The sequence below is a fragment of the Ambystoma mexicanum genome, chromosome 3p (genome assembly GCF_040938575.1).
Source record: "Ambystoma mexicanum isolate Mex_15411 chromosome 3p, UKY_AmexF1_1, whole genome shotgun sequence".
Taxonomy (NCBI): Eukaryota; Metazoa; Chordata; class Amphibia; order Caudata; family Ambystomatidae; genus Ambystoma; species Ambystoma mexicanum.
The window spans coordinates 1,037,607,904-1,037,631,680 of record NC_090925.1 but is presented as its reverse complement, the minus strand read 5'-3'; the positions used below and the strand labels follow the sequence as shown (position 1 = coordinate 1,037,631,680).

Sequence of the window (23,777 nt, the reverse complement as noted above, 5' to 3'; positions counted from 1 at the left end):
ACAAGGAGGGATCACAGAGCGGACCTCAAAGTATTCCTACTGCAGAGTGCCTGTGTTGGCAATTCATGAAGCTGAAGATTCAAAAATCTAAGGGAATTGTGCATGTGGGCACACACACACACACACACACACACGTGCACGCATGCAGACAAACTTGTGCAGACACACATGTGCAGTATTACGAAAGATTTCATTCTTTTGCAATTTTCCCTCCATTTATGGACCCCCCCCAAACTGTTAGCTTTCGTTTGGCTATCCTAACCTGACTTTTTCCAGTGGAGTCCAGCCTTCAGCTGAACTCTCCTTGCATTTTGCTCACTTGTTAAGGGGAAACTGACACGTCCTCCATGCTGTCAGTACTGGTAAACTATATTTCCCTTATTCTTCGACTATGTTGAAATTTCTTGGTAACTCTTTAACAGTGCACAATATACCTTCCAGTACAGTGTGCTGGGGTCTCTGTTTTATGGCCCTAGACACCCTCGAAGGATTTATTAGGTGATTGAACGAGTGTGTCTCGGTAGAACTGGCGGCAGCAATTACTTTTCATAATGTTTTACTTCTTTTTACAGAGTTAAACCACATTTACCGTGTTTGGCTCAAGACTGTGGGCAGGTCCGAAAATGGCTCAGCCACAAAGTCTTTTGTTCTGTCCCATGGCCGATTTTACCCTTGTCTTCACCCAGGTCGATGCAGCCTCCTGTGAAAACCAATCTCTTTCGTGGGCTCCTGCGTGTGCTCAGGAAGAGGGTTGGGACTGTCTAGTGCCAATTCACACTACTGGTGCCTGGATGTCTGGAGTGCCTGAATGCCTGAGACCACCGTGGCCCATGATTAGTACACGTCATGGATGCCTGCAAGAGAGCAGATCTTCCATTGAAAGTCCTCGATTTTGGCGCAAAGCTAATCTTGAATCAGAGAAGGAGCTCTGCCATGCCAGGTCGATCACCTGTGTTCTCACCAAACTACAGAAGGAGCCAAGTCACCTGCCCGAAGAAAGACTTGAGAAACCGCTGAAGACGCTTTGGAAGGTTTTGGCACACGTCCCCCTCTGCTGTCCCATCTGATCCCAGCTTTCTTCATCGAACCAGAAGGTCTGCCATGACTCTTCGCCCCTTTGGAGTAGTGGGTCCAACTACTCTCGGCACCCTCTGCTTACCCACCGAAAGAGCCACTTCGGAAGTTTGCCTGGGCCATCCAGTGAACTGTACAGCTCTACCTCAGGGTATCCTGTAGAACCGCCGCCGTCTCGAGTGTGAACCCGAGACTAGGGACATCGCTTGCTTTTGGTCCTGTGCATTCTCCCACCAAATTTCGTAGACCTAGCTCCATTGGGTCCCAAATTAGGAGAGTGCGTAATGCTGATCGCACTTGTGATTCTTGCATCATTACTGGTTGGTGACGGTCGCTGTAGACCCATTGCTGTTCTGCTCTCCTGTACCCTGAAGCTCGCTGCACTGACATTTTCTTCAAACCTCCTTCGGAAGCTGAGAAAAGGCAACTGTCCTATCACGGATGATTGTTCTCCAGCGCAGATGCTGATAGCCGGAGATCATCGAAACTGCAGGACTCGAACTACCAGCGAATGGTATGTTCGGCAAAGTTTGGTCCGGACAGTGCCGAGGGTCAGTGAGTACTTGCATAACTTACCATTGGCACCCTGTCACAGCTGATAGTTTTTATGCAGGAGCATCCCACAAAGGTATACTGACTTGGCTGGGTTAGCCTACGCTCCCTAGCTATTCCCCCTTTTAAATACTGCTTTGCCGCAAAGGGCAAGGACTACTTGAATAGTGGGAACCAATTCTTCTTCGCCTAAAGCCCCTTCCTGACTTGCTACAGCCCCTACAAGAAGACACGCTTTCTGCTTCATCTGAGCGATCGTGTGTATTTACGTACAACTATGCTGTTGAGCACAAGGCTCACCTCTTCGTAGGGTTGAACTCGAAAGATAGGGAACGAACTCTGAAGAATTGCCTACTTCCATCTACGTTTTAATTTAACCCTCTCTCAACAGGTTGTGGTTACATTTATCACTATATTTCAGTAGGAAACATAATGTATATATACTGTATAGATTAAGGATTTGTGTGATCATTGTTTTCCCCATTGCTAAAGTTGCTTACGTCTATTTGGATCCGCCAACAATAAATGTATAGATATTTTTCATATACACTTGTCCAAGAGTAATTTGTGGTTCATTACTGTGGGCTTCCGATCAGTCTCACCCCTCCTGAAACTTAGGCTTGACCGCCTGCCAAGCTACCTAGTTGGTCTGCCTTTTCCAGAAGGTTCCCCTGTTTCACTAAACTGAGGAGTAGCCTCGTAAACATCTGCCCATCGGGTCATAGACTGGAAACACACACACACACACACACACACAAAATATATGCTGGAGAAGCAGACCCAGGTATTGGTGTTGAGGTCCAAGTGGGTAACTGCATAAAAAGCAGCATGCTCTTCTTACCAACCAAAGCAATCGGTGTTGGGTGTAGCTGCTGGCTCTTTCCCTCTCCCTCCCTGGGGTCCTAACTTCTTTCTAAGGGATATCATGTGCCAGTCACCAATGACTGCTCCACAGAAACTACTCTCCCATTCATCACTGCTGTAGAAAGTGTAAGCCCAAGTATGGTTAAAATTAGAACTTCTCTCCCAAAATGATAGATGTTGTCCATCCATGCCTAGTTTAAAAAGGGGGAAAGAGGTCGAGTTTATTTGAAATCTGCAAGATGGAGTTGTGTGAAGTACACAGAGTATATACACAGTGCTGTGCTTCCAGGATGTCATTTAACTTTTCCCAAAACATCATATTTGCTCTGTTTTTATTTATTTTTTTATTCGAAGTTGGGAATACAGGAAACCACCTAAAGTCAGTTCAATGGATGCATCAAGGACAACAAAATACCTCAGCCTTTCTGCAGGATACATCCTTGAACTATGAAGAGCTCGGGAAATAAATGAAAGAACCTGAAAATGTATCCCATGACCGGATTAACGCTCAAACATCACATTTTCACAGTTACACCTCTTACTTAAATTACTTCATATCGGTGCATAAATCTGCATTTTACATGGCTTCTTGCTTTCACCCAATTATACTACAAATAACAGTAGCAAGTATGTTAGGATATGGGTTGTTTGACCTAAAAAAATTTGACCTACTGCCCATTTGACCTGCTTTTTTTACCTACTTTTTTTTTTACATACTGTGGAGGGTGACCCCTAATGTGGGGGGAGGAGACCAGACCCCCTGCGCCACCCGACTTCCTCCCACCTCAACCTATTCCCTTACCCAAACCACAAGTATTTTATAATTTATAATAATTTATAAGTTACCATTTGAGCTATCGAATTCGGTCAAAAAGATGTGGTCAAATGGGAGCAGGTCAAGTTGGCATTAGGTCCAGTATCTTTGTGTACTCCTTTACCACCCGTAGTGCCCCTTACCACCAACTACATAATCAACAATAATATCAGCTACATTCTGTGCCAATTTCTCTCCTGCTACCATTCCACAATCCATTTTCTCCTGCAATGTGGCCCTCTATGCATGATTTTTGTTTTTAAGCATGGCAATACCATTCTGTTTTCTGCAGCACAAGCACAATACCAAATGCAATAAAAAATAAAGCATCTAGCTTGCCTATTTTACCTAATTGGAATTTAAGGACATAGTTTGACAGGAAAGCATTTTATTTTACAGATTTTGTTTTCACTCCATTGTGGATTAGAGGGACTCGTTCAGTGAGACCGGACTAGTGAGAACCTGGTATTGTCCAATTTCACCTAATGCCAATTTGACCTACTCCCATTTAACCGCATCTTTTTGACCTAATTCGGTAGGTCAAATGGTACACTTCAATTAAAAAATATTTGTGGGATAAGGGAATAGGTTGAGGTGAGGGAATGTTGGGGGGCCTCCCCCACATTAGTAGAGTTTGCAGGGGGGTCTCTCTCCACAGTAGGTCAAGATGAATAAGGTCAAATGGGCAGTAGGTAAAGCTATTTAGGTCAAGCAACCCATATCCGGGAACTCAATCACTCTCCTTCATACCACCCTGGTGTACAGTCTTCTAATAACCATCCAACTACCATAACCTTTCTTGGAATAAAGGTTTTGATACAAAGCCATTTTAAGAATAACAGCACACTTTTTTAACCTGTCGCCGGGAGGTAGCAGGGTGCCAGCACTATCAAAGGAGGTAAAGCTTAAAAAGACTTTAAAAGGAGAACGATTGTGGACACAGTCAACAGCTTCAATGTCTAGTAACACTGCAGAACATACATGTTTTTCTCCTTCAATCTTTTTGTCCGCAACATGCATGGCATCAAGGTATTTAAAATGCAGCTCCATCAGCCGATCGACCTAAAAGTAAGAAAAAGACACACATTAGATCCAGGAAAAGGCAAAACCTCAAATAGTCTTACTACTGAATTCTTAACTAACATGTCCATTTTCACACATCTGACACCGATTGCACTGCTCAGTGCCGAGCTAGAATGGTAGTCCTTAGAAGGTTTCAATGTCTTGTAGATGAAGCCTTGGAAAGTATTTTTAACAGCTGTAATGCATTAGGTCCACAAAGGTGTTTTCTGTGAGTACTGCAAGAAAATAAGTCCACCTAGGTTGGTTGGGCTGGATGTTGTTCTCAGGCAGTGTATTTTAAAGGAATGCCATTCACTAAAATATTGGGCTCATTGACTAGACAGGGCAACCTCATTGACATATGGACAAAAATGGCTGAATAATTGTGATCAACACTGGTGAGGCTAAGTACTGAACATGTGTTCTGAGAAGTAGTAAACCTGACTAGTCCCCGGCGATCTGTCATCCAGGTGGCCAGGGCACGGCCATCGCTATTGGATCCAGTTTCGTTGGGTGGACCATTGAGGGAGGATCACCTGGATGGCAGGTCCTCGGGGAGTGGAAGTGGGACACCAATGGGTGAGACTCGGTATCCTCCTTCTTATAACACCTTTTCCCCATCCTACCACATAGGATACTGCAACACTCTACCCCCGCCCCTTTCCGACACAAACACTTTTGCACACCACGAAAGACAACGGATTAACACCAGAGCTCTTTACCTGACATGTCCCAATACAAGGGTCAGGCAAAGTCGGGCAATTGCCCAGAATCGCACACAACCTAAGGCCCTTTCCCTTCCCCACAGGGATAAAAGGTGGAGAACAAGAGCACACGACGAGCAAGGTAGACCGCACGACGCGACAGCTATTGAAACACGGCAGTTCAAAAGGAGGAGAAAGGTGGCGAGAATAAAGAGGGTGACAATGAAAGAGGCGACCTTGCCCTTTCAGACCCAGACCAGTTAACATTAAGGGGAAACCCAGCTGCAGAGGGGTCCGGCACCACGTGGGTGCTCACCCGAGAGATTCTGGTTGATCCCATGTTTGTTCAAACTACCGATACCAGAAGGCCTTTGGAGAGCCGCAAGGAAATGGTCAAAGTGGTCATACAGGGGTCTAGCAAAATCTTCTGTACAATCGAAAGTCTTTGACGGACAAACCATTGGAAAGCTAAGGGAGAAGAAGCCCGAAAAGTGGGAAAGCAAAAGGAACATTGTGAAGAGGGAGGTCCACAGTGAATTGTTTAAAAAGACATTAAAACGTGCAAATACAACAGTTGAGATTGTTTAGAAAAAGCCGTAGTGAACCCAACTGAGGGAGGCTAACAATCTAGAGGGGTCTGAGCCCGGAAGAGCGGGGTCCAGGGGTGAAAAGCCATCACCCAACGACAAGTGATGCCAGGGTGAACCCGAAGGAGGGAGGCAAACATATGAGAAGGGTTTGAGCCCAGAAGAGGGGGACGTACATTGGAAAGGAACTTTTTGTTTGTTATTTTTTACAATAACAACCAATAACAAACTAGTGAGCTAAAGACTCTGGGTAAGGCTCTTGTAACCAGGACTCATGTCTGGCATAGAGTCTCGCAGGACCCCCCCTTGTTATTTGCATATTTCAAGTAACTTTGGGTCTTCCCCTAAGTTACTAGGGGAATCCAGACGTGGACCCCTTGCTCACTATTCTTAGAGACACAGCTACACCCTACTGATGAGGTTCAACTAGACCGAAACACGTGTCTGGGGTTGCTGTTGGTACTCTTGTTCAGAGGAGAATTGCCTAGCATTTCGGTGCTGGACTGCCCCAGGGCAGGACAAAGACCGATATGTATAGAATATTTCTCCTCTGTGAAAGATAGTGAGCTAAAGACTCTGGGTAAGGCTCTTGTAACCAGGACTCATGTCTGGCATAGAGTATGCCAGGACCCCCCTTGTTATTTGATCTAAAGTTTGAGCCAATGGTGTGACCTGCAGAGTATGTAGGGCCTGAGACTAGTGTTAGGTGTAGGGTTTCCAGGTTGTCCAGTAGGGATTGTGCCGTAGGGATATGTGGGATGTCAAAGTAGATATTCACTGTACCTTCAGAACAAGGAGCTGACCACTGACAGTTAGGTGAAACTGCAAACAATGTTTGCTACAAGAAAGTGAAACAATGTACAGCTGTGTCTGACCACATTTACAGATTTGAAATGGTGCTTATGGACCAGCCCCTGTTTAAAAGCCTCAGGAGTGACCATTAATCAGTCTGGACATCAATTATAAGCTAACTAATGCCAAAAGACTGATAAGAGTATATTTCAAATGAAGTGCCTATGAAAGCTAAACCAACCAGGAAATGCAAAACAAGCTGCTCATTAGAAGCGCCAAATTCGCTACTGGCTTAGGAAATCAGCGACTGGCCAACACTAAAAAAGTGCCTAGAAAACACCAAACAGGGGCACAGACTGGAAAATAGGAGACATGCTTTCATCTACTTCTTGGATACACAGGGAGATAACTAATTGGGAAAGGGAACTCATTTGCAGCTGTGCAGTAGTTTCTCTGGCAAAGATATGCTAGAAGTCATACCACAAGTGCCAGTGGTTTATAGAAGGCAGGATCTAGGGACGGGTCCCATCAACAAAACCGGATACCAGAAGGTAGGCCTAAATTCAGGGCACTTCCTTGAAGAAGCATAAGAACCACCACCCCTGCCAAGAGAATATCATCTTTCTGAAAAGTACCCTGAACAAGGGGGAGGGGAGAAATACCAATTACCTTTAAGGCTCTTGGCTGAGAGAATCAGAGGCCCTATTGAGAAGCCTAAAGATCAAATATTATGGAGAGGTTGAAAAGAGGTTTGAGAGAATCAGAGGTTGTGGAGAGACCCAAAAAAAGCCTGAGAGAATCGGAGGTCACAGGGAGACCCAAGAAGATTAATGTGCTAAAAGAACATGAGGTTGTGGAGAGTATCAAGTCATTTGTGTTGAACAGGGAGCCCGCAGAAGACAGAATCAGCTGTATTTGCAGGAGCAGGAAGAGGCCTGGGAGTAATCAAAGTTCATTAATAGACTGAGAGACTGGTACTCAGAAAGAATCCCTTGGGACTTGAGAGTAGATATGAGCTAAGAAACCAGAGCTGGGAACCTGACTGCGGAAATAGATACTGTGCAGAGGTCTAGGAGATGTGTATTCCAACCTTAGCTTGGGAATAAAGAACAAGTTATTTACCTCTCTGCAATGTTCATTCCGATGGCTCTTCCCCCCCATGGATTACTCATCTATGATAATCCTAACTCAGCACAGCTGTTCTTTGGAAACGTTTCGGATGGAGATGTGGAGGGTGGGGTAGCGTGGCTCTATGTCGGCTCTGTCCACTGCTTTTTACATGCCTGCGCCAGACTTGATGTCGGGCCAGTATATATTGAGGAGCCATGGCCCGTGACCTCAGTTCCACTATTTTTTCCCTAACACACTGACCCCGAAGAACCGTAGAACCGAGAGTGGCAGGTACGCAGTTTGATGAGAACATCCATCAGTAAGAACAATACCGAGAGCTAAGTAGCTTGTTCTTCGAATTAGTTCTTTCCTCGATCTTAAGCGCAGCCTCATCTCTGGCCCCACAAGGATGTAGGAAGCCATGAGGATCAGAAGGCGAAAGAAGGCTGAGGCTGGGACTCACTCCTGGGACTGAAAAACATGGACCATCTGTAAGATGTTAGCCACTCTGTCTTCTTGCGGGAACGCCCTGCCGAGACGAGTGTCCAAGACTGCTCTGATAAATCGGAGAGACTGGCATGACGAAACTGGAGACTTTCTGTAGTTCAGGGAAAAGCCTAGGCTGTGCAAAAGGGTGCATGTGAAGAAAAGATGCTAAGTCACTAGACTCAGTGAGTCGTCCAGGTAGGGAAAGACATGGATACCCTCGCTCCTGAGGCGAGCCCCCGCAATGGGTAGGAGCTTTGTGAAAACACTGTACTGAGGAGAGACTGAATGGCAGGACCTTGAACTGATAATGCTATTGGCACACCACAAATGTTAGTTAATTCCTGTGCCTCCGATGAATTGGAACCTGGAAGTAGGCATCCTGAAGGCCTATTGACACCGACCAGCCCTGCAGGTCGAGAACTCCAGTATCCGGGCTAGGGTAACCATCTTCGGCACGACAAAATAAGTGAGTACCACCCCCTGCCTCGGCCTGAGCACAGTACCATTTCTATTGCGCTCATTAAGGGAAGAGAATGGACCTCCTCTCAGAGGATGGATCCGAAGACAGGGTGGTGGGCTTAGGCCCGGGGGGTGCTGAATGAGTGGGAGACCATAACCATGATGAATGAGCTTTAAGGCCGGTAGACAAGCAGTTGATGTCAACCATAGTGCTCGCCCCCTCACATCCATCACACCGTGCAAACACAAGCATAAGTGCTCTATGTGTGACTCCAGGTATTGCTCCAGTACCGCATTGAGTGTACGAGAGACATTGTGCACTCAGACAACCATATCTAATGCACCCTCGTACTGAAGTGGAGGAAGGATGTCGACATACACCACTGGACATAGAAGAGTTGTAAGTGCAAGTGGATACGAGCAAAGTGACGTCATAAAGCGAAGATACGAGGACGCATATAAACGATATGCAGATACTTAAAGAATGAAGAATAATTGAAGTAATAAAGTAACCAAGTGTAAAGAGATGGAGAAATCATCTACGATGGAAAGATGAGTGAGATTAAGCTCAGTGAATGTACATATGCAGAAATGCATGGTAGAAATAGAAGCTTGCTGCAGTAGAAACTATAACGTAAATAGAGCGGCCATGATGAATAGATGGACGTCGGATCGTGTAGAAACTAACTCAGAGACAAACCAAGGCTGCAGGACGTGGAGATGATGCAGAAACAGCTTTATGCAAGGAACACAGAATATCTGGTTTACTGAGACTAAGGATGACATAGAAAGGCAAAATTAGATAGTACAAGGGGAGTTAACCAGGATAAGCTAAGAACGAAGGGTACATTTCTATTAGATTAAGCAGAAGCACAAACAACTGCAAGGGCTAATTATATGACAATCAAGGAAGCAAAAAGCATATGTAAGATGGAAAGACTAAGTCTTTAGAGGCCAAGCGGAGTAGGACGAACCCATTAGAATTAAATCAAATAGCAGTAAATAAGAGGATGAAATGGACAAATTCGTGGTCTACTAATATGTGACTTAGAACCTGAAAACAAGGCCTATTCATTAAGTCTCAGACAAAGATAGTGGTGTACGCTGACTCCCGTAAAAGTTCCAGAGAAGAAAACAGCCAGCAAGATCAACTATAAAGGAGAAGCCCTGGCTTGTGGCCCAACTGATGAGATGGTAGGCTAACTGACCAAAGTGGAAAGTGTTCTGACGTTGTTCTCTGCTTTTGCCGCATTGTATAGCATAGCAGCATGCCAATCTGGTGTTAATATTTTTGCTATAATCAGTATTATATGCATTTTAGAGGTAGTTTGAGGCATGCCTACGAGATAAGGTGTGGCCAATGATGCTATTAACACTTACACATACTATAAGTATATATGTTCCCCTAACCAATCCCTCCCCTCGATAGGATTTGCTGTTTACCATGTAGGATGACTTCATAGCTGACGTACATCGGAGTATAACGTCTTTGTGTAATCAAAACTAAGGTGTGTGTTTGTGTGTGTGGACTGCAGATTGTTGTTCACCAGATTGTCTGACTTTATTTGAGTTGACAATAAAGTGGTACTTTGCCATATTCTTTCAGTCTGGTTATTTGGGTCTGAGATCGTTTACTATTGGAAATTCCATCAAGCACATGAGATGCTTCAAGGTGCTTCTGCACAGGCTCCTGCATTGCACAAGGTCTTGGACCATACCGAGCCAAACAGGGAAAGTATCCCTCCCACTGGTGGAGTGACAGAGCCCGTCACTGAGGTGTTGCACCCAAGGAGCAAGGGGTGGACTGTGGCCTAAGCCTCGCCACCTCTCTGGGCACCCCTAGCTCTGCCTCTCATGCAGCGTCTGCCTTGCAATCTTCTTCGGGGGGCTGACCACAGATTGTAGCAGCATAGGTAGGCCTGAACATGGCCTCTAGTTGCATAGGTAGAGTAGGGATGAAAACCTCTACCTCTGGCAGGTTGCGCTGAGGGACCAGCCCCGTAGACTGGACTGTGGCCTTTGAAGATTGGACCTTCTGTTGGGCGTCGTCCGCTGAAAAGGCGCTGGCCATCGAACAGCATGTCTAACATCCTATTTTGTACATCAGCCGCAAACCCTGATTTCCTCAACCAAGAATGACGTTCGAGTACCATCCCTGTGGCTAACGACCTGCCAACACAATCTGCAGTGTTCAAGCCGAAGTGCGATATTTGGTGGGAAGGCTCCATGCCATCAGCCATTAGTGCCTGGAAACCATCCTGCATCTCACCCTCAGGGATGAGGCTCACCCGCTCCTGCCACCGAAGACCACAGCTCGAGAGCACATGAAGTGTTCAACGCAAATAGAGCAAGGCTGCCCGACGCAAACATCTTCTTGCCCCATGCGTCAAGTCTCTTGCTATCCTTGTCTGGAGGGAGGGATGGATGGGAAAGTGGATGTTTTCAAGTTTGCTGTTGCGGCCTGAACCAACAAACTTTCAGGGGAGGCAGGAAAGGATATAAAAGCTGGATCAGAAGGCACTGGGCTTTGCATCCTCATCCCGGTCCACTGCAGAAGCAGAGGCAGGCTTCTCCCAAACGTCAGTTACAGGTGCCTCCACTGCCACATTGAAGAGCAGCAGTGTCTCCTCCTTAGCGGCACCATCGAAGATATCACAGAGCTCTACAGCATCTTGGATCTGGAGGGGGCAGAAAGCCCCAAGGTCTCCGGCACCTTGGCCATCATCTGCTAGAAAGTCGGCAAGATATCCATCTCTGGTGACATGCCCAAGCCACTCGTGACCCGCAGGCCCTCAGCTACTCCCAACAAATCCTCACCTTCGGGGAAGTCCCTCTCTTCCCTGGAAACCATGTGCTCCAACCCAAATAAAATCTGATCACCTTCCTCGTAGATGGAATACATCTTTGACATAAAAGCGTCTCGAGGAAGGGGAGCGTACTAACAGTGAGTTTCAACAGGTGCAGAGGACTGGATATCGGACCCAGTGCTGGGACCGCAGTGGGTGCAGGCATGTCACCCAGTGCCGTCAACCTTCGGTCGTTAATGGTACGAGGACTGACCCCTACGGTGGGTAGGAGTGGACTCCAGTGGGTTTCCTGCTGGTCACAACAGACACTGTGGGACCCATAGGCGCCCCGGCCTAAGTCGGAGGTGCCTATGCTGAAGCATAAGCAACCAGCACTGTGGCAAAGATATCCAGCATCTTTAGGCAAAATGCCTCCCATTTTTCTTTAGTGAAGGACTGGGTGGGAAAAGGCACTTGTACCTGCCGTTCCAAGACACCATGGAGCAATGGCTCCTCCTCTCCGAGGATGAAGAAGAGTGATGGTGAAAGAAAACACTCGGGGAGCAGAAACTCATCCAGTGCTGCTTCCGCTTGTCCTCCTTTTCCTCCTGTTTGCATGGGGACAGTTTTTTGCGACGGTGCCCTGCGCCATGCTACCTCGAGGGAGACTGCAGCTCCACACTCCTGCCTTGTGGACGAAGGTGAAGAGCTATGCCGCACTTTCTCAAAGGGCTTTTCGGGCGCATGGACTGGCATGACCTGCAATGCTGTGCGTCATGCAGCTCACCCAAACAAAGACTGATCCAGTGGGGATCTAAAACCAACATCTGTTGGGGGCAATCGGAAAACGGTTTGAATCCTGAGGCCTTCAACAGAGTCGGCATAGCATACAGAAATGTAATTTGCAAGCAACCATGTATTAGTCGGCAAACAGAGTGCACAGAAAAAAGGAACGGAGGTCACATCGCCTCAATATATACTGGCACCTACATCATGTCTGGAGCGTGGCATACAAATGCGCCTGACAGAGCTGTCGTCCCCCTCCCCCCATGGCAGAACAGTTTCCGAAGAACAGCTGCACTGAGATAGGACAAACAGATGATGATCAGAAAAGAATCCATTAGAAATAGTTATACGATGAACGATCACAGACCCAACAGACCCAGGAGAGGCTCATGGGAAGACTAGTGAGAAATTGAAGTGCTATGGGAAAGACAAAGTGTCCTGAACATACACTAGCTGTGACTAATCTTGAGAGTGATTTATATATGGGAGAACCTCGGGTTTGCTTTCTAGAATAGGGATGGACTTTGAAAGGACAGGTTTATGAACACTTTTGTTGCCCAAACTAGGAGAAAGCTCTTATTGTAGCTCAAGGATAGCCTGTAGGGTAAAGGACTTATGATGGCCAACAGAGTTTAAACCGATTCTTTCTCTTTGGACTTTGGTTGGTAAAATGGGGGGACAGAGACTTTTAAGAATAGGTTCAAGACTTACATTAAAACATTTCATCACTGTGAAATGCAGAAAGCACTATGGGAACCCTGTTTTAAGTTATCCCATATATGACACTAGTTTATAAAGTGTTTCCTGATTATTTCTGGAATAGTAACCTATTACTGACAGGCATTCTACCAACCTAAAATCTTATACTGCAAATCTTTATAATATGATAACAAATCACCCAACCCTTCATTGCTCGGCAGCACTGCATATAGAACTAAATTCTTTCATGGCAACTCTGGACTCAACTTTTTTCTATGTAATTGAACAAGGTATCTTTTCTGCTCCTCTACGAGTGTTGTACCAAGATTGATATAATATAAATCATAAAATGGAGTGTTGCTGTGCCATGGGTTTGTACTTTGAGAAACAGGGTGGGTAAATATTATTCCATAACCTACCCTTTGTCAACCCAACACTGTTGCAGTGAATGCTTCGGTGAATATCACATCTAGTCCTATTGGCTAAACAGATGGGATACCTTGAGGTAAGAAGAAAGATACACACAGTCTATGTAAAAAGTACAAAATAATTTAGTGTTAGCACCATAAAACAAAGCAGAAAGTTGTTTGTTGTCATTAAAGGCATAAACAAAAAAAGCAAATGAAGAAAAACACACACCTTATACATTCATGTTCATTAGTCATACGACATGTAGGTTTCAAATCTGGGCAGTGGTGTGGGGTAGAAGGGGAAGCATGCATAGAAGGAGATTGAATGATAAGTCAAAGTAGCGAAGAAAAAACGTAAAGGCGTGATAGCAGCAAAAGTGAGAAAGTTTCATTCCTGTCCTAACATAGTGCTACGAGTGACTCATTAGGCTTTGGGAGAGTCACTTTGTTGCTCCCAGTAAAGGTCTAAGTTGAAGATGCCGACAAAATCCTGATGGCATTTTAATCTTCCTCTGATGTGGCTTCGTTTTCCGAGGTTTGAGTTTGCCAATGCAGTGGGGGAATGAGTTCAGAGGATGCAGAAGTGAAAAGCAGTCTGTATGTGGGTGAATCTAAACTGTATGTAGGAATTGGTAAACTGAGGTACTCCGCCTTCATCAGGGCAATGATGATCAAGTTCTTGGTGGTTAAAAGGTTGTAATCATCCCAGGTCACGTCTGGATGGAGGGCCAATTTGTCCTTGGAGGTGGTGTAGACTGGAAAAAACCGGGCTCCTGGGGGTGTGCGCCACTGTTTCTAATACCCACTCAGTTGGGTGGATGTCCAGTCAAACCGCATGTCTGGTGTTCTCTTGACCTGAAGGTGATTGGGCCGGGTACTCAATGTCGGCAAATCCCCAAGCTTGGAGATTGTGTGCAAAAGGAATCCAGCCACAGGGTTCTGGTCATCCGAAGAGGGGGCCAGGTAGTGTCTTGAGCCGGAATAATTCCTGGACAGTGAAAACGCACTACAGCTCATGTGTGCAGGGACTGCTTTATCAGCTGTCGGCGAGACTACAAACAAGCTGTCTGAAAGCAGAGACGGCTAGCGAGCAAAACCCATGCTCACTTCGGGACGCTGGAGGCGAGCCTCAGCACTCGCAGTATGCAGATTGGTGGTGGCCGCGCCGAATTGCAGCGTCACCTGGAGCTGCCAGATCTGCTCTACCTGCCGAGTCAGTGCAAGATTGATAGCAGTACCATGAATCTACTTTAGCTGTGATAGAACTGGATTCAACAACTAAACAACTTCTTTTTGTACAGACAACACTACATAATGCAATCTAGGATGAAAGGAATTGATCAAACAAACCCAAGATGGCCTCTAAAAAAAGAATACAATCCATAACAGTGGCCCAGAATGCTACTGTTGGCACACACAAGTGCATCTACCTTTGTATGTACATATGGTTCTGACTGCCTTCTCGTATGTTATGCTATAGTTTTCCAATTTCAATTGCACCTCCTCAAGGGCATTCTACCTTTCCTCACCCACTTTATTTATTTATTTATTTATTTATTTATTTATTTATTCGGATTTGTAGAGCGCACATCAGCCCGAGGGCATCGTGGCGCTTGTTACAGACATATCTTAGTTGCATATACACAAGTAATATATAATTTACAGGAGCAGGTATGACATTTGTACAAATTTACAGTGCAGCATATTTACATAGGTTAGCGAGTGTCACATATTATTGTGCAAGAAGCTCAACATCTCCTGAGCCCTGGTTCTCCATAGGCTTGGCTACTGCAACAGCCTCTTCCTCAACCTTCTTCTTTCCTCCCTTCGCCCCTTCAACTAATCCAGAACTAAAGTGCAAGATTTATCCTTGGCTTTAAGCCCAGGCACCACATCTTTCCAGCCCTAAAATCTCCCCACTGGCTATCGGTGAGTGTAAAGATGAAATTCAAAACAATTTCCGTCACCCACAATGCTGCCTGGGGCCTGGGACCTCTTTACATCAAGCTTTCCCTCCCTAAGTACCTCCCTGCCAGAGCCCTTCGGTCCTCTGGCTCCAAATCTCTGTGGGTTAAATGCAAAGCAGAGACTGGGAGGTAGGTCCCTTTCCTCAGTTAGCTCTTCTGTCTTCCGTCTGCAACTGCATTCCTCCCCTCAGACTTGAACCCCCAGCACTTGCCACAGGGTCCTTTCCCCAGAATATCCCAAGTTGGTCCTCGTTTGGCCACTGCACTCTACCTCCCTCTCCACTCTACCCCTGCACTTGCCACCTTGGCCCTCCCAGTACTTGCCAGCATCCCCTTCCTCGGGGGCACCCCATTCCTGCACTTCTCTCTCTATCCCCCTTCCCCATGCACTTACCTCCTTGTCATGCATTTGCATGGTAGGATTGTCACAAGGCCGATATAACCGTTTTTTTTGTTGCTCTACTTTTGTGATTCCCCTGTTCCCCCGCCGCCTTCTTGTCTTGTGGCACGTGGAAACACTTGTGCATAGGCGCCATACAAATGTCCAATAAAATAAAAATAAATGACTGGGTTATGCCCTTTGTTGCATTCAAGATCAGGGAGGGTACACTCTGCCACTATGCAAGCAATGTTATGATTGAACAAATGGTGGATCGATGTAGCAAACTATTAATGTTGGCATGTTCTATCCGTACCATGTGAAAGAATGGGGATTGCAGGACTATTTGCTTCTATATCGGGTCTTCTAATAGGTAGGATATTTCTATGGCGTAACCTATAGATAATTCTGATGCCCTATACAAAACTAGTCAAGATCTAGCTGTAGGGTCTACCATTTAGACACATCAAATGAAAAGGGTACAGAGACTGGGAAAACAAAAAGGCAATACTCCCAAGAACTGAAGAAGATGATGTAAAAAAATGTTTTATGGATTTCCTGAAGTCTGCGTATATCAGCATCTTGGGATTCTAATGATAAGATGAAGGGTTACGGAGAAGGAAGGTAAAACATTAATTTCTTTTCATATGAATAACATGAGCAAAGGAAGAACAGTAGACATGTTGTATTTTCCAAATCCATGATTACTGGATAAAGTGGCCTCATACCTTTTCGCTGTCATTCTCTGTGAACTTATTTAGCAGCCGTGTTCTCTGCTGCCCCTTGAGATTCCGGAGGAGGGAGGCCAGGATTGAACAAACGTGCTCTGAGGACACAGAGAAACATACAGTGTCAGAAACAATCCTATCCTGTTTCTTGCATTCTATTTACAAAATCAAATTGGATACTCACTCTTAAGAAAATGTGTTAGTGATTTGCAAAGCACGCTTGAAAGACTGAGAATGAAAACAAGCAGTTTGGAGGGGGGGGGTGGGGTTAACATGGGTATGAATGTAGAACGGACTATTCACCTTTCGGCAATGTTCTTTGATGGATTAGTCCTTCCTCTCACAGATTTAGCCTCTTAGATATATATTTCAGTGTCCTCAAATATTTTCAGCCACCTTGGGGCATCAGGCACTCTGCTCAACTGCATTGGATGCCACGGTCACCAAAGGTAATGTCAGGGGCAGCATATGTTAAGTCAGCGACAGCCTATGATCTGTGTTTTTTTTTTTGGACACTCAGCCATTGAGGGACCACAGAACAGCAAGAGGTGAAGGAGCTATCCCGAATGAGTAGTAGGTTGGGAGAGTGATGAGAACCCTGGGGGAGGGAGGACTAATCCATCAAATAGAACATTACAGAGAGGTAATTTGCCCTTCTAATGTATTTTCCTTCACAAATTCCTCATCGAAGATATACTCCCAAAGTGGAGCAGAATCGATGGGAGCATGGAGGACAGCAAGAAAAGATGTGAACCTTGTCCCTCCTAAGACTTGCAGCGAAATTACTTTGTGCACTCCTGCAAACTTTACATTTCAAGCAAATAGTAAATGGATCCACCCACAACGCCGGGCACACCCTAGACACGCTTTTCTGCAGAGAAGGATTATGCACATCTGCGCCACCTACATCGATAGTATGGAGCGACCAATCAACATCACATCCCAAACCCGCCTACCGGCTGGAAAGGGAATCCTCCATGCCAGGAAGAAAGGAAACTGGAGGAACCTATACCAAGAGGCCCCAGCAAACCTTCTAGACTTGACACTCTGAAGCAGAAAAGAACCCACAGCAACAACCATAGCTACAGCAGACAACACCCTCAAACAGTTGATAACGAAGGCCCTAGACCAGCTGTCACCAGCAAAAACATTCAAAGCGACACCAAAAAAATTAACCGGCAGCAAAATGTTTCACTGAAGCAAAACAAATGAGGTGATGGCTGGAAGGTTTTTAATTAAACTTAATCTCTGGCATTGCTCTGGGCAACCCTCCAGACCATTGTTTCTTGCCTGCCAAGCCACTACAAAAGAGGAAAGACAAAATCCAAATCAGGCTTGGTTCCACCCCCAAAAGGGGCAGTCCAGCCCGAACTGCTTGGTCACATCCCTTCTGCACAAGACCACACACATCCTCAGACATGTTTTGGCCTTGTTGGGCCTAATCAGCGAGGAGTAGCTTGGGTCTCTAAGCCCAGCAGGCACGGGACCCACGTTGGGGCATACCCGTCCCACTCGGGATGACTGAAGAAAAACAAAAGAGGTGATGGCTGTAAGGTTTTGAATTACTCTTACCCTATGGCATTGCTCTGCTGTGCAACCCTCCAGACCATCGTTTGTTGCCTGCCAAGCCATTACAGAAGAGGAAAAACCATATGCAAATCAGGCTTGGTCACACTCCAAAAGGGGTAGTCCAGCCAGAACTGCTTGGTCACATCCCTTCTCCACGGGACTACAAGCATCCCCAAACATGTTTCGGCCTCGTTGGGCCTCATCAGTGAGGAGTAGCTTTTGGGGTGGGACCAAGCCTGATTTACATATGGTCTTTCCCCTTTGGTAATGGCATGGCAGACAAAGAACAATGGCTTGGAGGGTTATCAAACCTTCCAGCCATCACCTCTTTTGTTTTGAGCAAAATGGTTCACAGAAGAACTGAAAGAATTAAAATAAACCAACTGCAAAATAGAAAATAAAAATGGCGAGAATACAAATGACAAGACAAAATAAAATACCAAAGACTGCTCAAACTATACCTTTTTCAACAGAAAAACTTGACTTTCCCTTTAAATTTCGATATACAGAGGGGCGCGGCCCTGGGAGTATGCGCTCCCTCACTCCGCCCACCGGTGCCACTCCTCAGTCCCCTTTGATGTGTCAACAATATTATGATTGCATAATGACAACGAGATGTTTCGGGGGAGGATGGCGGGATGTATGGAGGAAAGGGGACTATGGACTAGGACTACTTAAGTCACTACGGTGAGTAACTTATATATTACTCCTACAACCCATCCCTTTTCCTCTATACTGTATTGGCGATTACAACTGAATGCAGCCTTGGGTAGGAGAGTTGCCCCTCTAAGAAAGCGAATTCTTCAAAACTGTCTGGCCAAATGCTGCGTCCGATCTGGCGCTGGCATCCATGCAGTAGTGTTTGCAAAAGGCTGATGGGGAAGCACAAGTAGCCGCCTTGCTAATCGTCTGTCATTGGAGGCGCCTTTGGAAAGCCACAGCAGTGGCCTTGGCTCTGATGGTGTGGGCATGCATGTTTGCTGGCAAAGGCCTGTGCTGCACCTCATATGCCTCCTTGATGGCCATAACCATCTACCTTGCTATGGAAGCGTTGGAGGCTAGACAGCCTGGTTTTGATCCGCCAAAAGTGATTAACAAAGCATCCAATTTCTGGAAGCTCCTTGTCCTGTCCAGATAAATTCACGCCTGATATCCAGTCAGTGTAATACCTTCCGGGCCTCATCCTTTGCATCTGCATAAAACGTTGTGAGTACCATCTCCTCATTAATGTGAAAGGAAGAAACAACCTTGGGGAGAAAGGCAGGATGTGTCCTGTGCACCTGGTGAAATGTGGTATAAGGCTCAGAATCCACCAAAGCCTGAATCTCACTGATATGGCGTGATGAAGTAAGGCCGTCTTAATAGTAACCAGCCTGATGTCAGCTGATGCCATGGGTTTGAAGGGATTGTGAGCCAGGGCGCCCAACACCACGTTAAGGTCCCAGACCGGATGTGAATGCTTGACAGGAGGATACAATCTGGTCAGGCCCGCCAAATACCTTTAATCACCGTATTGGAAGAGGAGAAGATGTTGTCCGGAATTCTTGTAGGCCCCTATTGCCGCCAGAAACATACGGCAGGTGTCTACCTGCACACATGAGTGAGTCAGATGTGCAGAGAAGGATAACACATCGTCCAGTGAGCAGGTCAGCGGATCAATCTTGTTTGTCTTGGCCCATTGGCAGAACCTGGTCCACTTGCCCTGTACTGACTCTTGGTGGAGTCACTCCTTGCCCCTTCTATGATAGCCAGGTAGTCCTGTGATAAGTGAAGATGCTTCCAGGTGACTTCTTCAGGAACCAAGCTGCCAGGGCTAACTTCTGCAGAGCAGGGTGAACCACTGTGCCCACCTGCTTGGCGAGTAAGTGGGCTGGACCCAGCAGAGGTGTACTGGAGGTTGGTCCGACAGCCAGAGGCGCTCCGAGAACCAAGGTCTTGCTGGCCACTATGGCGCTATCAAGATGAGTCAAAGGCTCCATGACTCCTTGACCCTGTGAACCAGCGGAGTGGGGGGAAACGCAAATGCATTAATGCTGCTCCACAGGATCTGCACTGCTTCCCCCAGCGATCCCCTGCATTGCCCCATCCAGGATGCGAACTGAGGGCACCATGGAGGAGTATAGGTCTACCTGGAGGTGGCCCCACCTGTCGAAGATCCCCTTCTTGAAGGCTTTGTTTAACTTTCACTCGTAGTTGTCGATCCCCAGCCTGCTGAGCATATCCACCTCCAAGTTGGACTCCCCCAGCAGGTGGACTGCTTATAAGTAAATGCTATTCGACAGTGCCCACACCCAAATGTCGATGGACAGCCAGCAGAGCGGAGGGAACGTGGTACCCCCCCTGCTTGTTGATGTTATACATGCAAGTGGAGCTGTCTGTCTGGATGCAGACCGACTTGCTGTTGACAATGGGGAGAAACGCTTTAATGGCAAGCCAGATGGTCATCTAGATCTAGTTGATGTGTTACAACTGTCCCTGTCGTGACCATACTCTATGGACACTGGTTGTCCAGTGTAGCCACCCATCCCTCTAGGGACGAGTCTGTGGTAATGGTGATCTCCGGAGAAGGCTGCCTTAACTGTCTGCCCTCTAACAGGTTGGTCTCTGCGCTCCACCACTCCAGGCCCGGGTGTAGGTGCTGTGGTATGCTGACTAGAGCTGCCTTGGAGCCCGTCTCCTGATTCCAAGAGGCTGTGAACTGCAGCTGCAGCCTCCTCCTTTTGAGTCTTGTGTGTGGCATAGCCAGGAGACAAGTCGCCATTATTCCAAGCAAGTGCTGGTACCACCATGCTGAGGTCACTGGGCTGCTGAGAAAATGCCTGGTGGCCTCCCTGATTGCTGTGATCTTGTCTGCTGAGTGGAAGATATTCTCCACCCTTGTATACCAAATGGCCACCAGGAATGTTAAGGACTGAGTGGGGAGGAACTGCGACTTCCTGAGGTTGACAGAGAACCCCAGATCATATAGCAGCTGCATAAGTGCTGAAGCTGTGCGCCGTAAAGCCCCAGGACACTCCGCTTGGATTAGCCAGTCATCGAGGTATGGATTAAGGTGGTGGCCCTCGACCCTGAGCAGGGCTGCTACCGAGTTCATTAACCTTGTAAAGACCCTCGGGCCGAATTGCGGCCAAAAGGGAGGACTTTGTGTTGAAAATGAAAGCCCATGATCCTGAACCTCAGGAAGGGATGATGGGGTTCCCAAATTGGGACGTGCAGATAAGCATCCTTCAGATTCAGGGAGCACATCCCCACAGTGTCTCCATGATGAGTGCTGGAGTAACCATCTTGAACATTTGAAGGGGTAGGGAATGATTAAAGGAAGAGAGGTCTAGAACAACTCTCAGGCCAGTCTGGTTCTTTTTCTGAATGGTGAATATCCGTGAATAAAAGCCTGTGCCTTGCTGTGAAGCTGGAACCTCCTCCACCGCCTGACTCACGATGAGCGAGCGGATTTCCACCAAAAGAGTGGCCGTCCCAATCTGTGGGAGTGGAGGGGAGGAAAGAGGAAATTGAGGATTTGGCAGACGGAAGCCCATGGACACTACAGAGAGGATCCAAGGGTCCGCAAACCTTGCCTGCCTGAAATGTATGTGAAGGGCAAGCCTGCCTCCCCCACCCACCCACTGGAGACGTGTCGATCTGGGTGGTATTGCCACTGTAATTTACCCTCTGAGGCTGGTGCCTCGGAGGGGGGACAAATACCTTGTGAGAGTATTTGTGCTGCTTGCATCTATGCTGGCTAGGAGACGGATCGGGCTGTCTAGTGCGTCACTCCTGAAAGCTTGTGATGCCACCGAAGGTATGGGCTCTGTCAGAGCATTGGTGACTTTGGCTATAGGCCTTGGGCGCCGACTTTCTCCAAATGGCAGATTGGGACTGCCCTCCTGCACATCAGGGTTAAACTTGGTCGCCTTAAGCCAAGCCATCTTCCTCATATCGGTGGCGATACAGATAGCTCTGCCCGCTATCAATGTGAGCCACTGTGGACTCTTGATATCTTGGGCCACTATTTTCACCTCTGCCAACCCTGCTCTGAAGCGAGCCCGACTATACGCGGGGAGCTCTGCGAGGAAATCCACAATTTTCCAACAACGTTTTTGATTCACTGCTGCCAACATAGCATCCGCGTTGGCCTGGCGCAGGTGGAGTGTGGCATTAGAGCATATATTTTTGCCATAGGACTCCTACAGCTTTTCCTCCTTCCCTAGGAGGTCTGACGTGGGGGCAGATGAAGAAGCCTGTTGCTTAGAATAAATGGAGGTAGCAGCTATAACTGAGGACTGAGGTTGGGGGTGCACTGATAGTATGTGGTGCGACCAGAGTCTATTGAATTAGCACCCACGTGGTGCCGGTTTTCCCTCTGCAGCTGGCCTCTCCTTAACACTCTTTACAGTTCTTTACACAGTTCATCTAACTTGGTTCCAACTTGCTACTTAGCGCTTCTCAATCAACACAGCCCGGTTCTTATTGATGCCCCACCTCAACTCACTGGCTGAGATAATCCGCTTGGCTTTTAGCTTTCCTGGAGTCAAGGCCGGTACCACGGGTGCTTCCCTCGCTCCTGCTTATCGGCATAGGCTTGCTCCGTGTACCATTGACATCTGCTGCAAGGCACTTGTACTATTGTATGCAGTCTTAGGCTCTCTTCCACAAAGGTTCCGCGAGCCTGGTATGAAAAGGGCAAGGTTGTTTCTCTCCACGCCCCCTCTCAATTCCTGCCGCCTTCCTCCTTCTCTGGACCTGCTGCATAGTAGCCATCTCGTCGTGCTGTCTGCCGTGCTCGTACTGTGCTCTCTGGCTCCCACGTTTATCCCTGTGGGGGAAGGGAAAGGGCCGTCAGGTGTGTGTGATTCTGATCAATTACCTGACCCTTGTATTGGGACATGTCAGGTAAACAGCTCTAGTGTTTGTCTTTTGTCCTTTGTGTTGTGCGGAAGTGTTTATGTTGGAAAAGTGGGTGTGGGGGCAGTGGTTTCAAATGTCCTACGTGGGAGGATGTGGAAGAGGTGTTAAAGGAAGGGGGATACTGTGTCCCACCTGTCGGTGTCCCACTCCCAGAGGACCCCCCCCACCCAGGTGATCCTCCCTCACTGGTCCACCCCCAGGAACTGGATCCAATAGCGATGGCCACGTCCTGACCACCTGGATGACAGATCCCCCGGGGACTAGCTAGGGAGACATCTTCAGGTTTCTCACAGGTATGACGTGGACCAGGTAACTCGCGTTGTCCAGTCATCTTGACATGCGTTCCCATGCCTGCTCTCTCGATTGAGGAGGCTCCGGGTGAGTCGCCATGTTGTCTGGGCGGGTGGCCATTTTGTCATGCCCCACGCCACGTACCTGCTGAGTGGTACCGGATGAGCTGAGCCCAGTCTCCGCCTGCACACTTGGAAGCGAATGCTCTGACCTCCCCTGCACCTCAGGTAGAGCCCTGGGAGGGGGAGTGCCCTGGCCATTATGCCGGTAGTGCTACTGCTGCTTATAGGCACCCCCTCTGGAGTGAGTCCGGTGTTAGAGCAGAGCCCCTCTGGAAGCACCCTTGTAATAGAGCCTTGCGGCCCTTCAGTGCTGGGACCGGGAGGATCCTGGGACCCCTCGATCTGTTGGTCGGTAGCTCTCGGAGCCTCGGCTCCCTAAGTGGTCTTAGGACCTGGAAACCCCAGAGCTTAGTAGCTTCCCAGGGTAGGAGTCGCCCTTGTGGGGTGCAGAGGATAACAGGGAACCTACCGTGGGCCTTTTCTTCCTCTTAACGTATGCCTTGATGTCTTCTGGTGGTGATCTTTCTAACAGCTCCCTCCACCTGGCTAAATGTTTCTTCAGTGCGCGCTGGGTAAATGCGTTGCATGCAGAACAGCCGTCCCAGCCGTGGTCAGGGCCAAGGCACCAGAGGCAGAGTGCATGCGGATCAGACATGGGGGAGGAGCCCTCGCAGGCCCGACACCTGTT

At 47.4% G+C, this 23,777-nt stretch overlaps 1 protein-coding gene across 1 annotated transcript in view; it reads right to left on the bottom strand.

Annotated features, from left to right (window-relative positions):
- The window catches only part of CTNNBL1 (catenin beta like 1), a 1,235,052-nt gene that overhangs the window by 139,325 nt on the left and 1,071,950 nt on the right, over positions 1 to 23,777 (bottom strand). Inside the window, exons 12-13 of the mRNA XM_069652387.1 lie at positions 16,263 to 16,360; positions 4,286 to 4,366 (exon numbers count right to left, since the gene is read on the bottom strand). Of these exons, the coding sequence (XP_069508488.1) occupies positions 4,286 to 4,366; positions 16,263 to 16,360 (179 nt within the window). The remainder of the gene's footprint in view (positions 1 to 4,285; positions 4,367 to 16,262; positions 16,361 to 23,777) is intronic.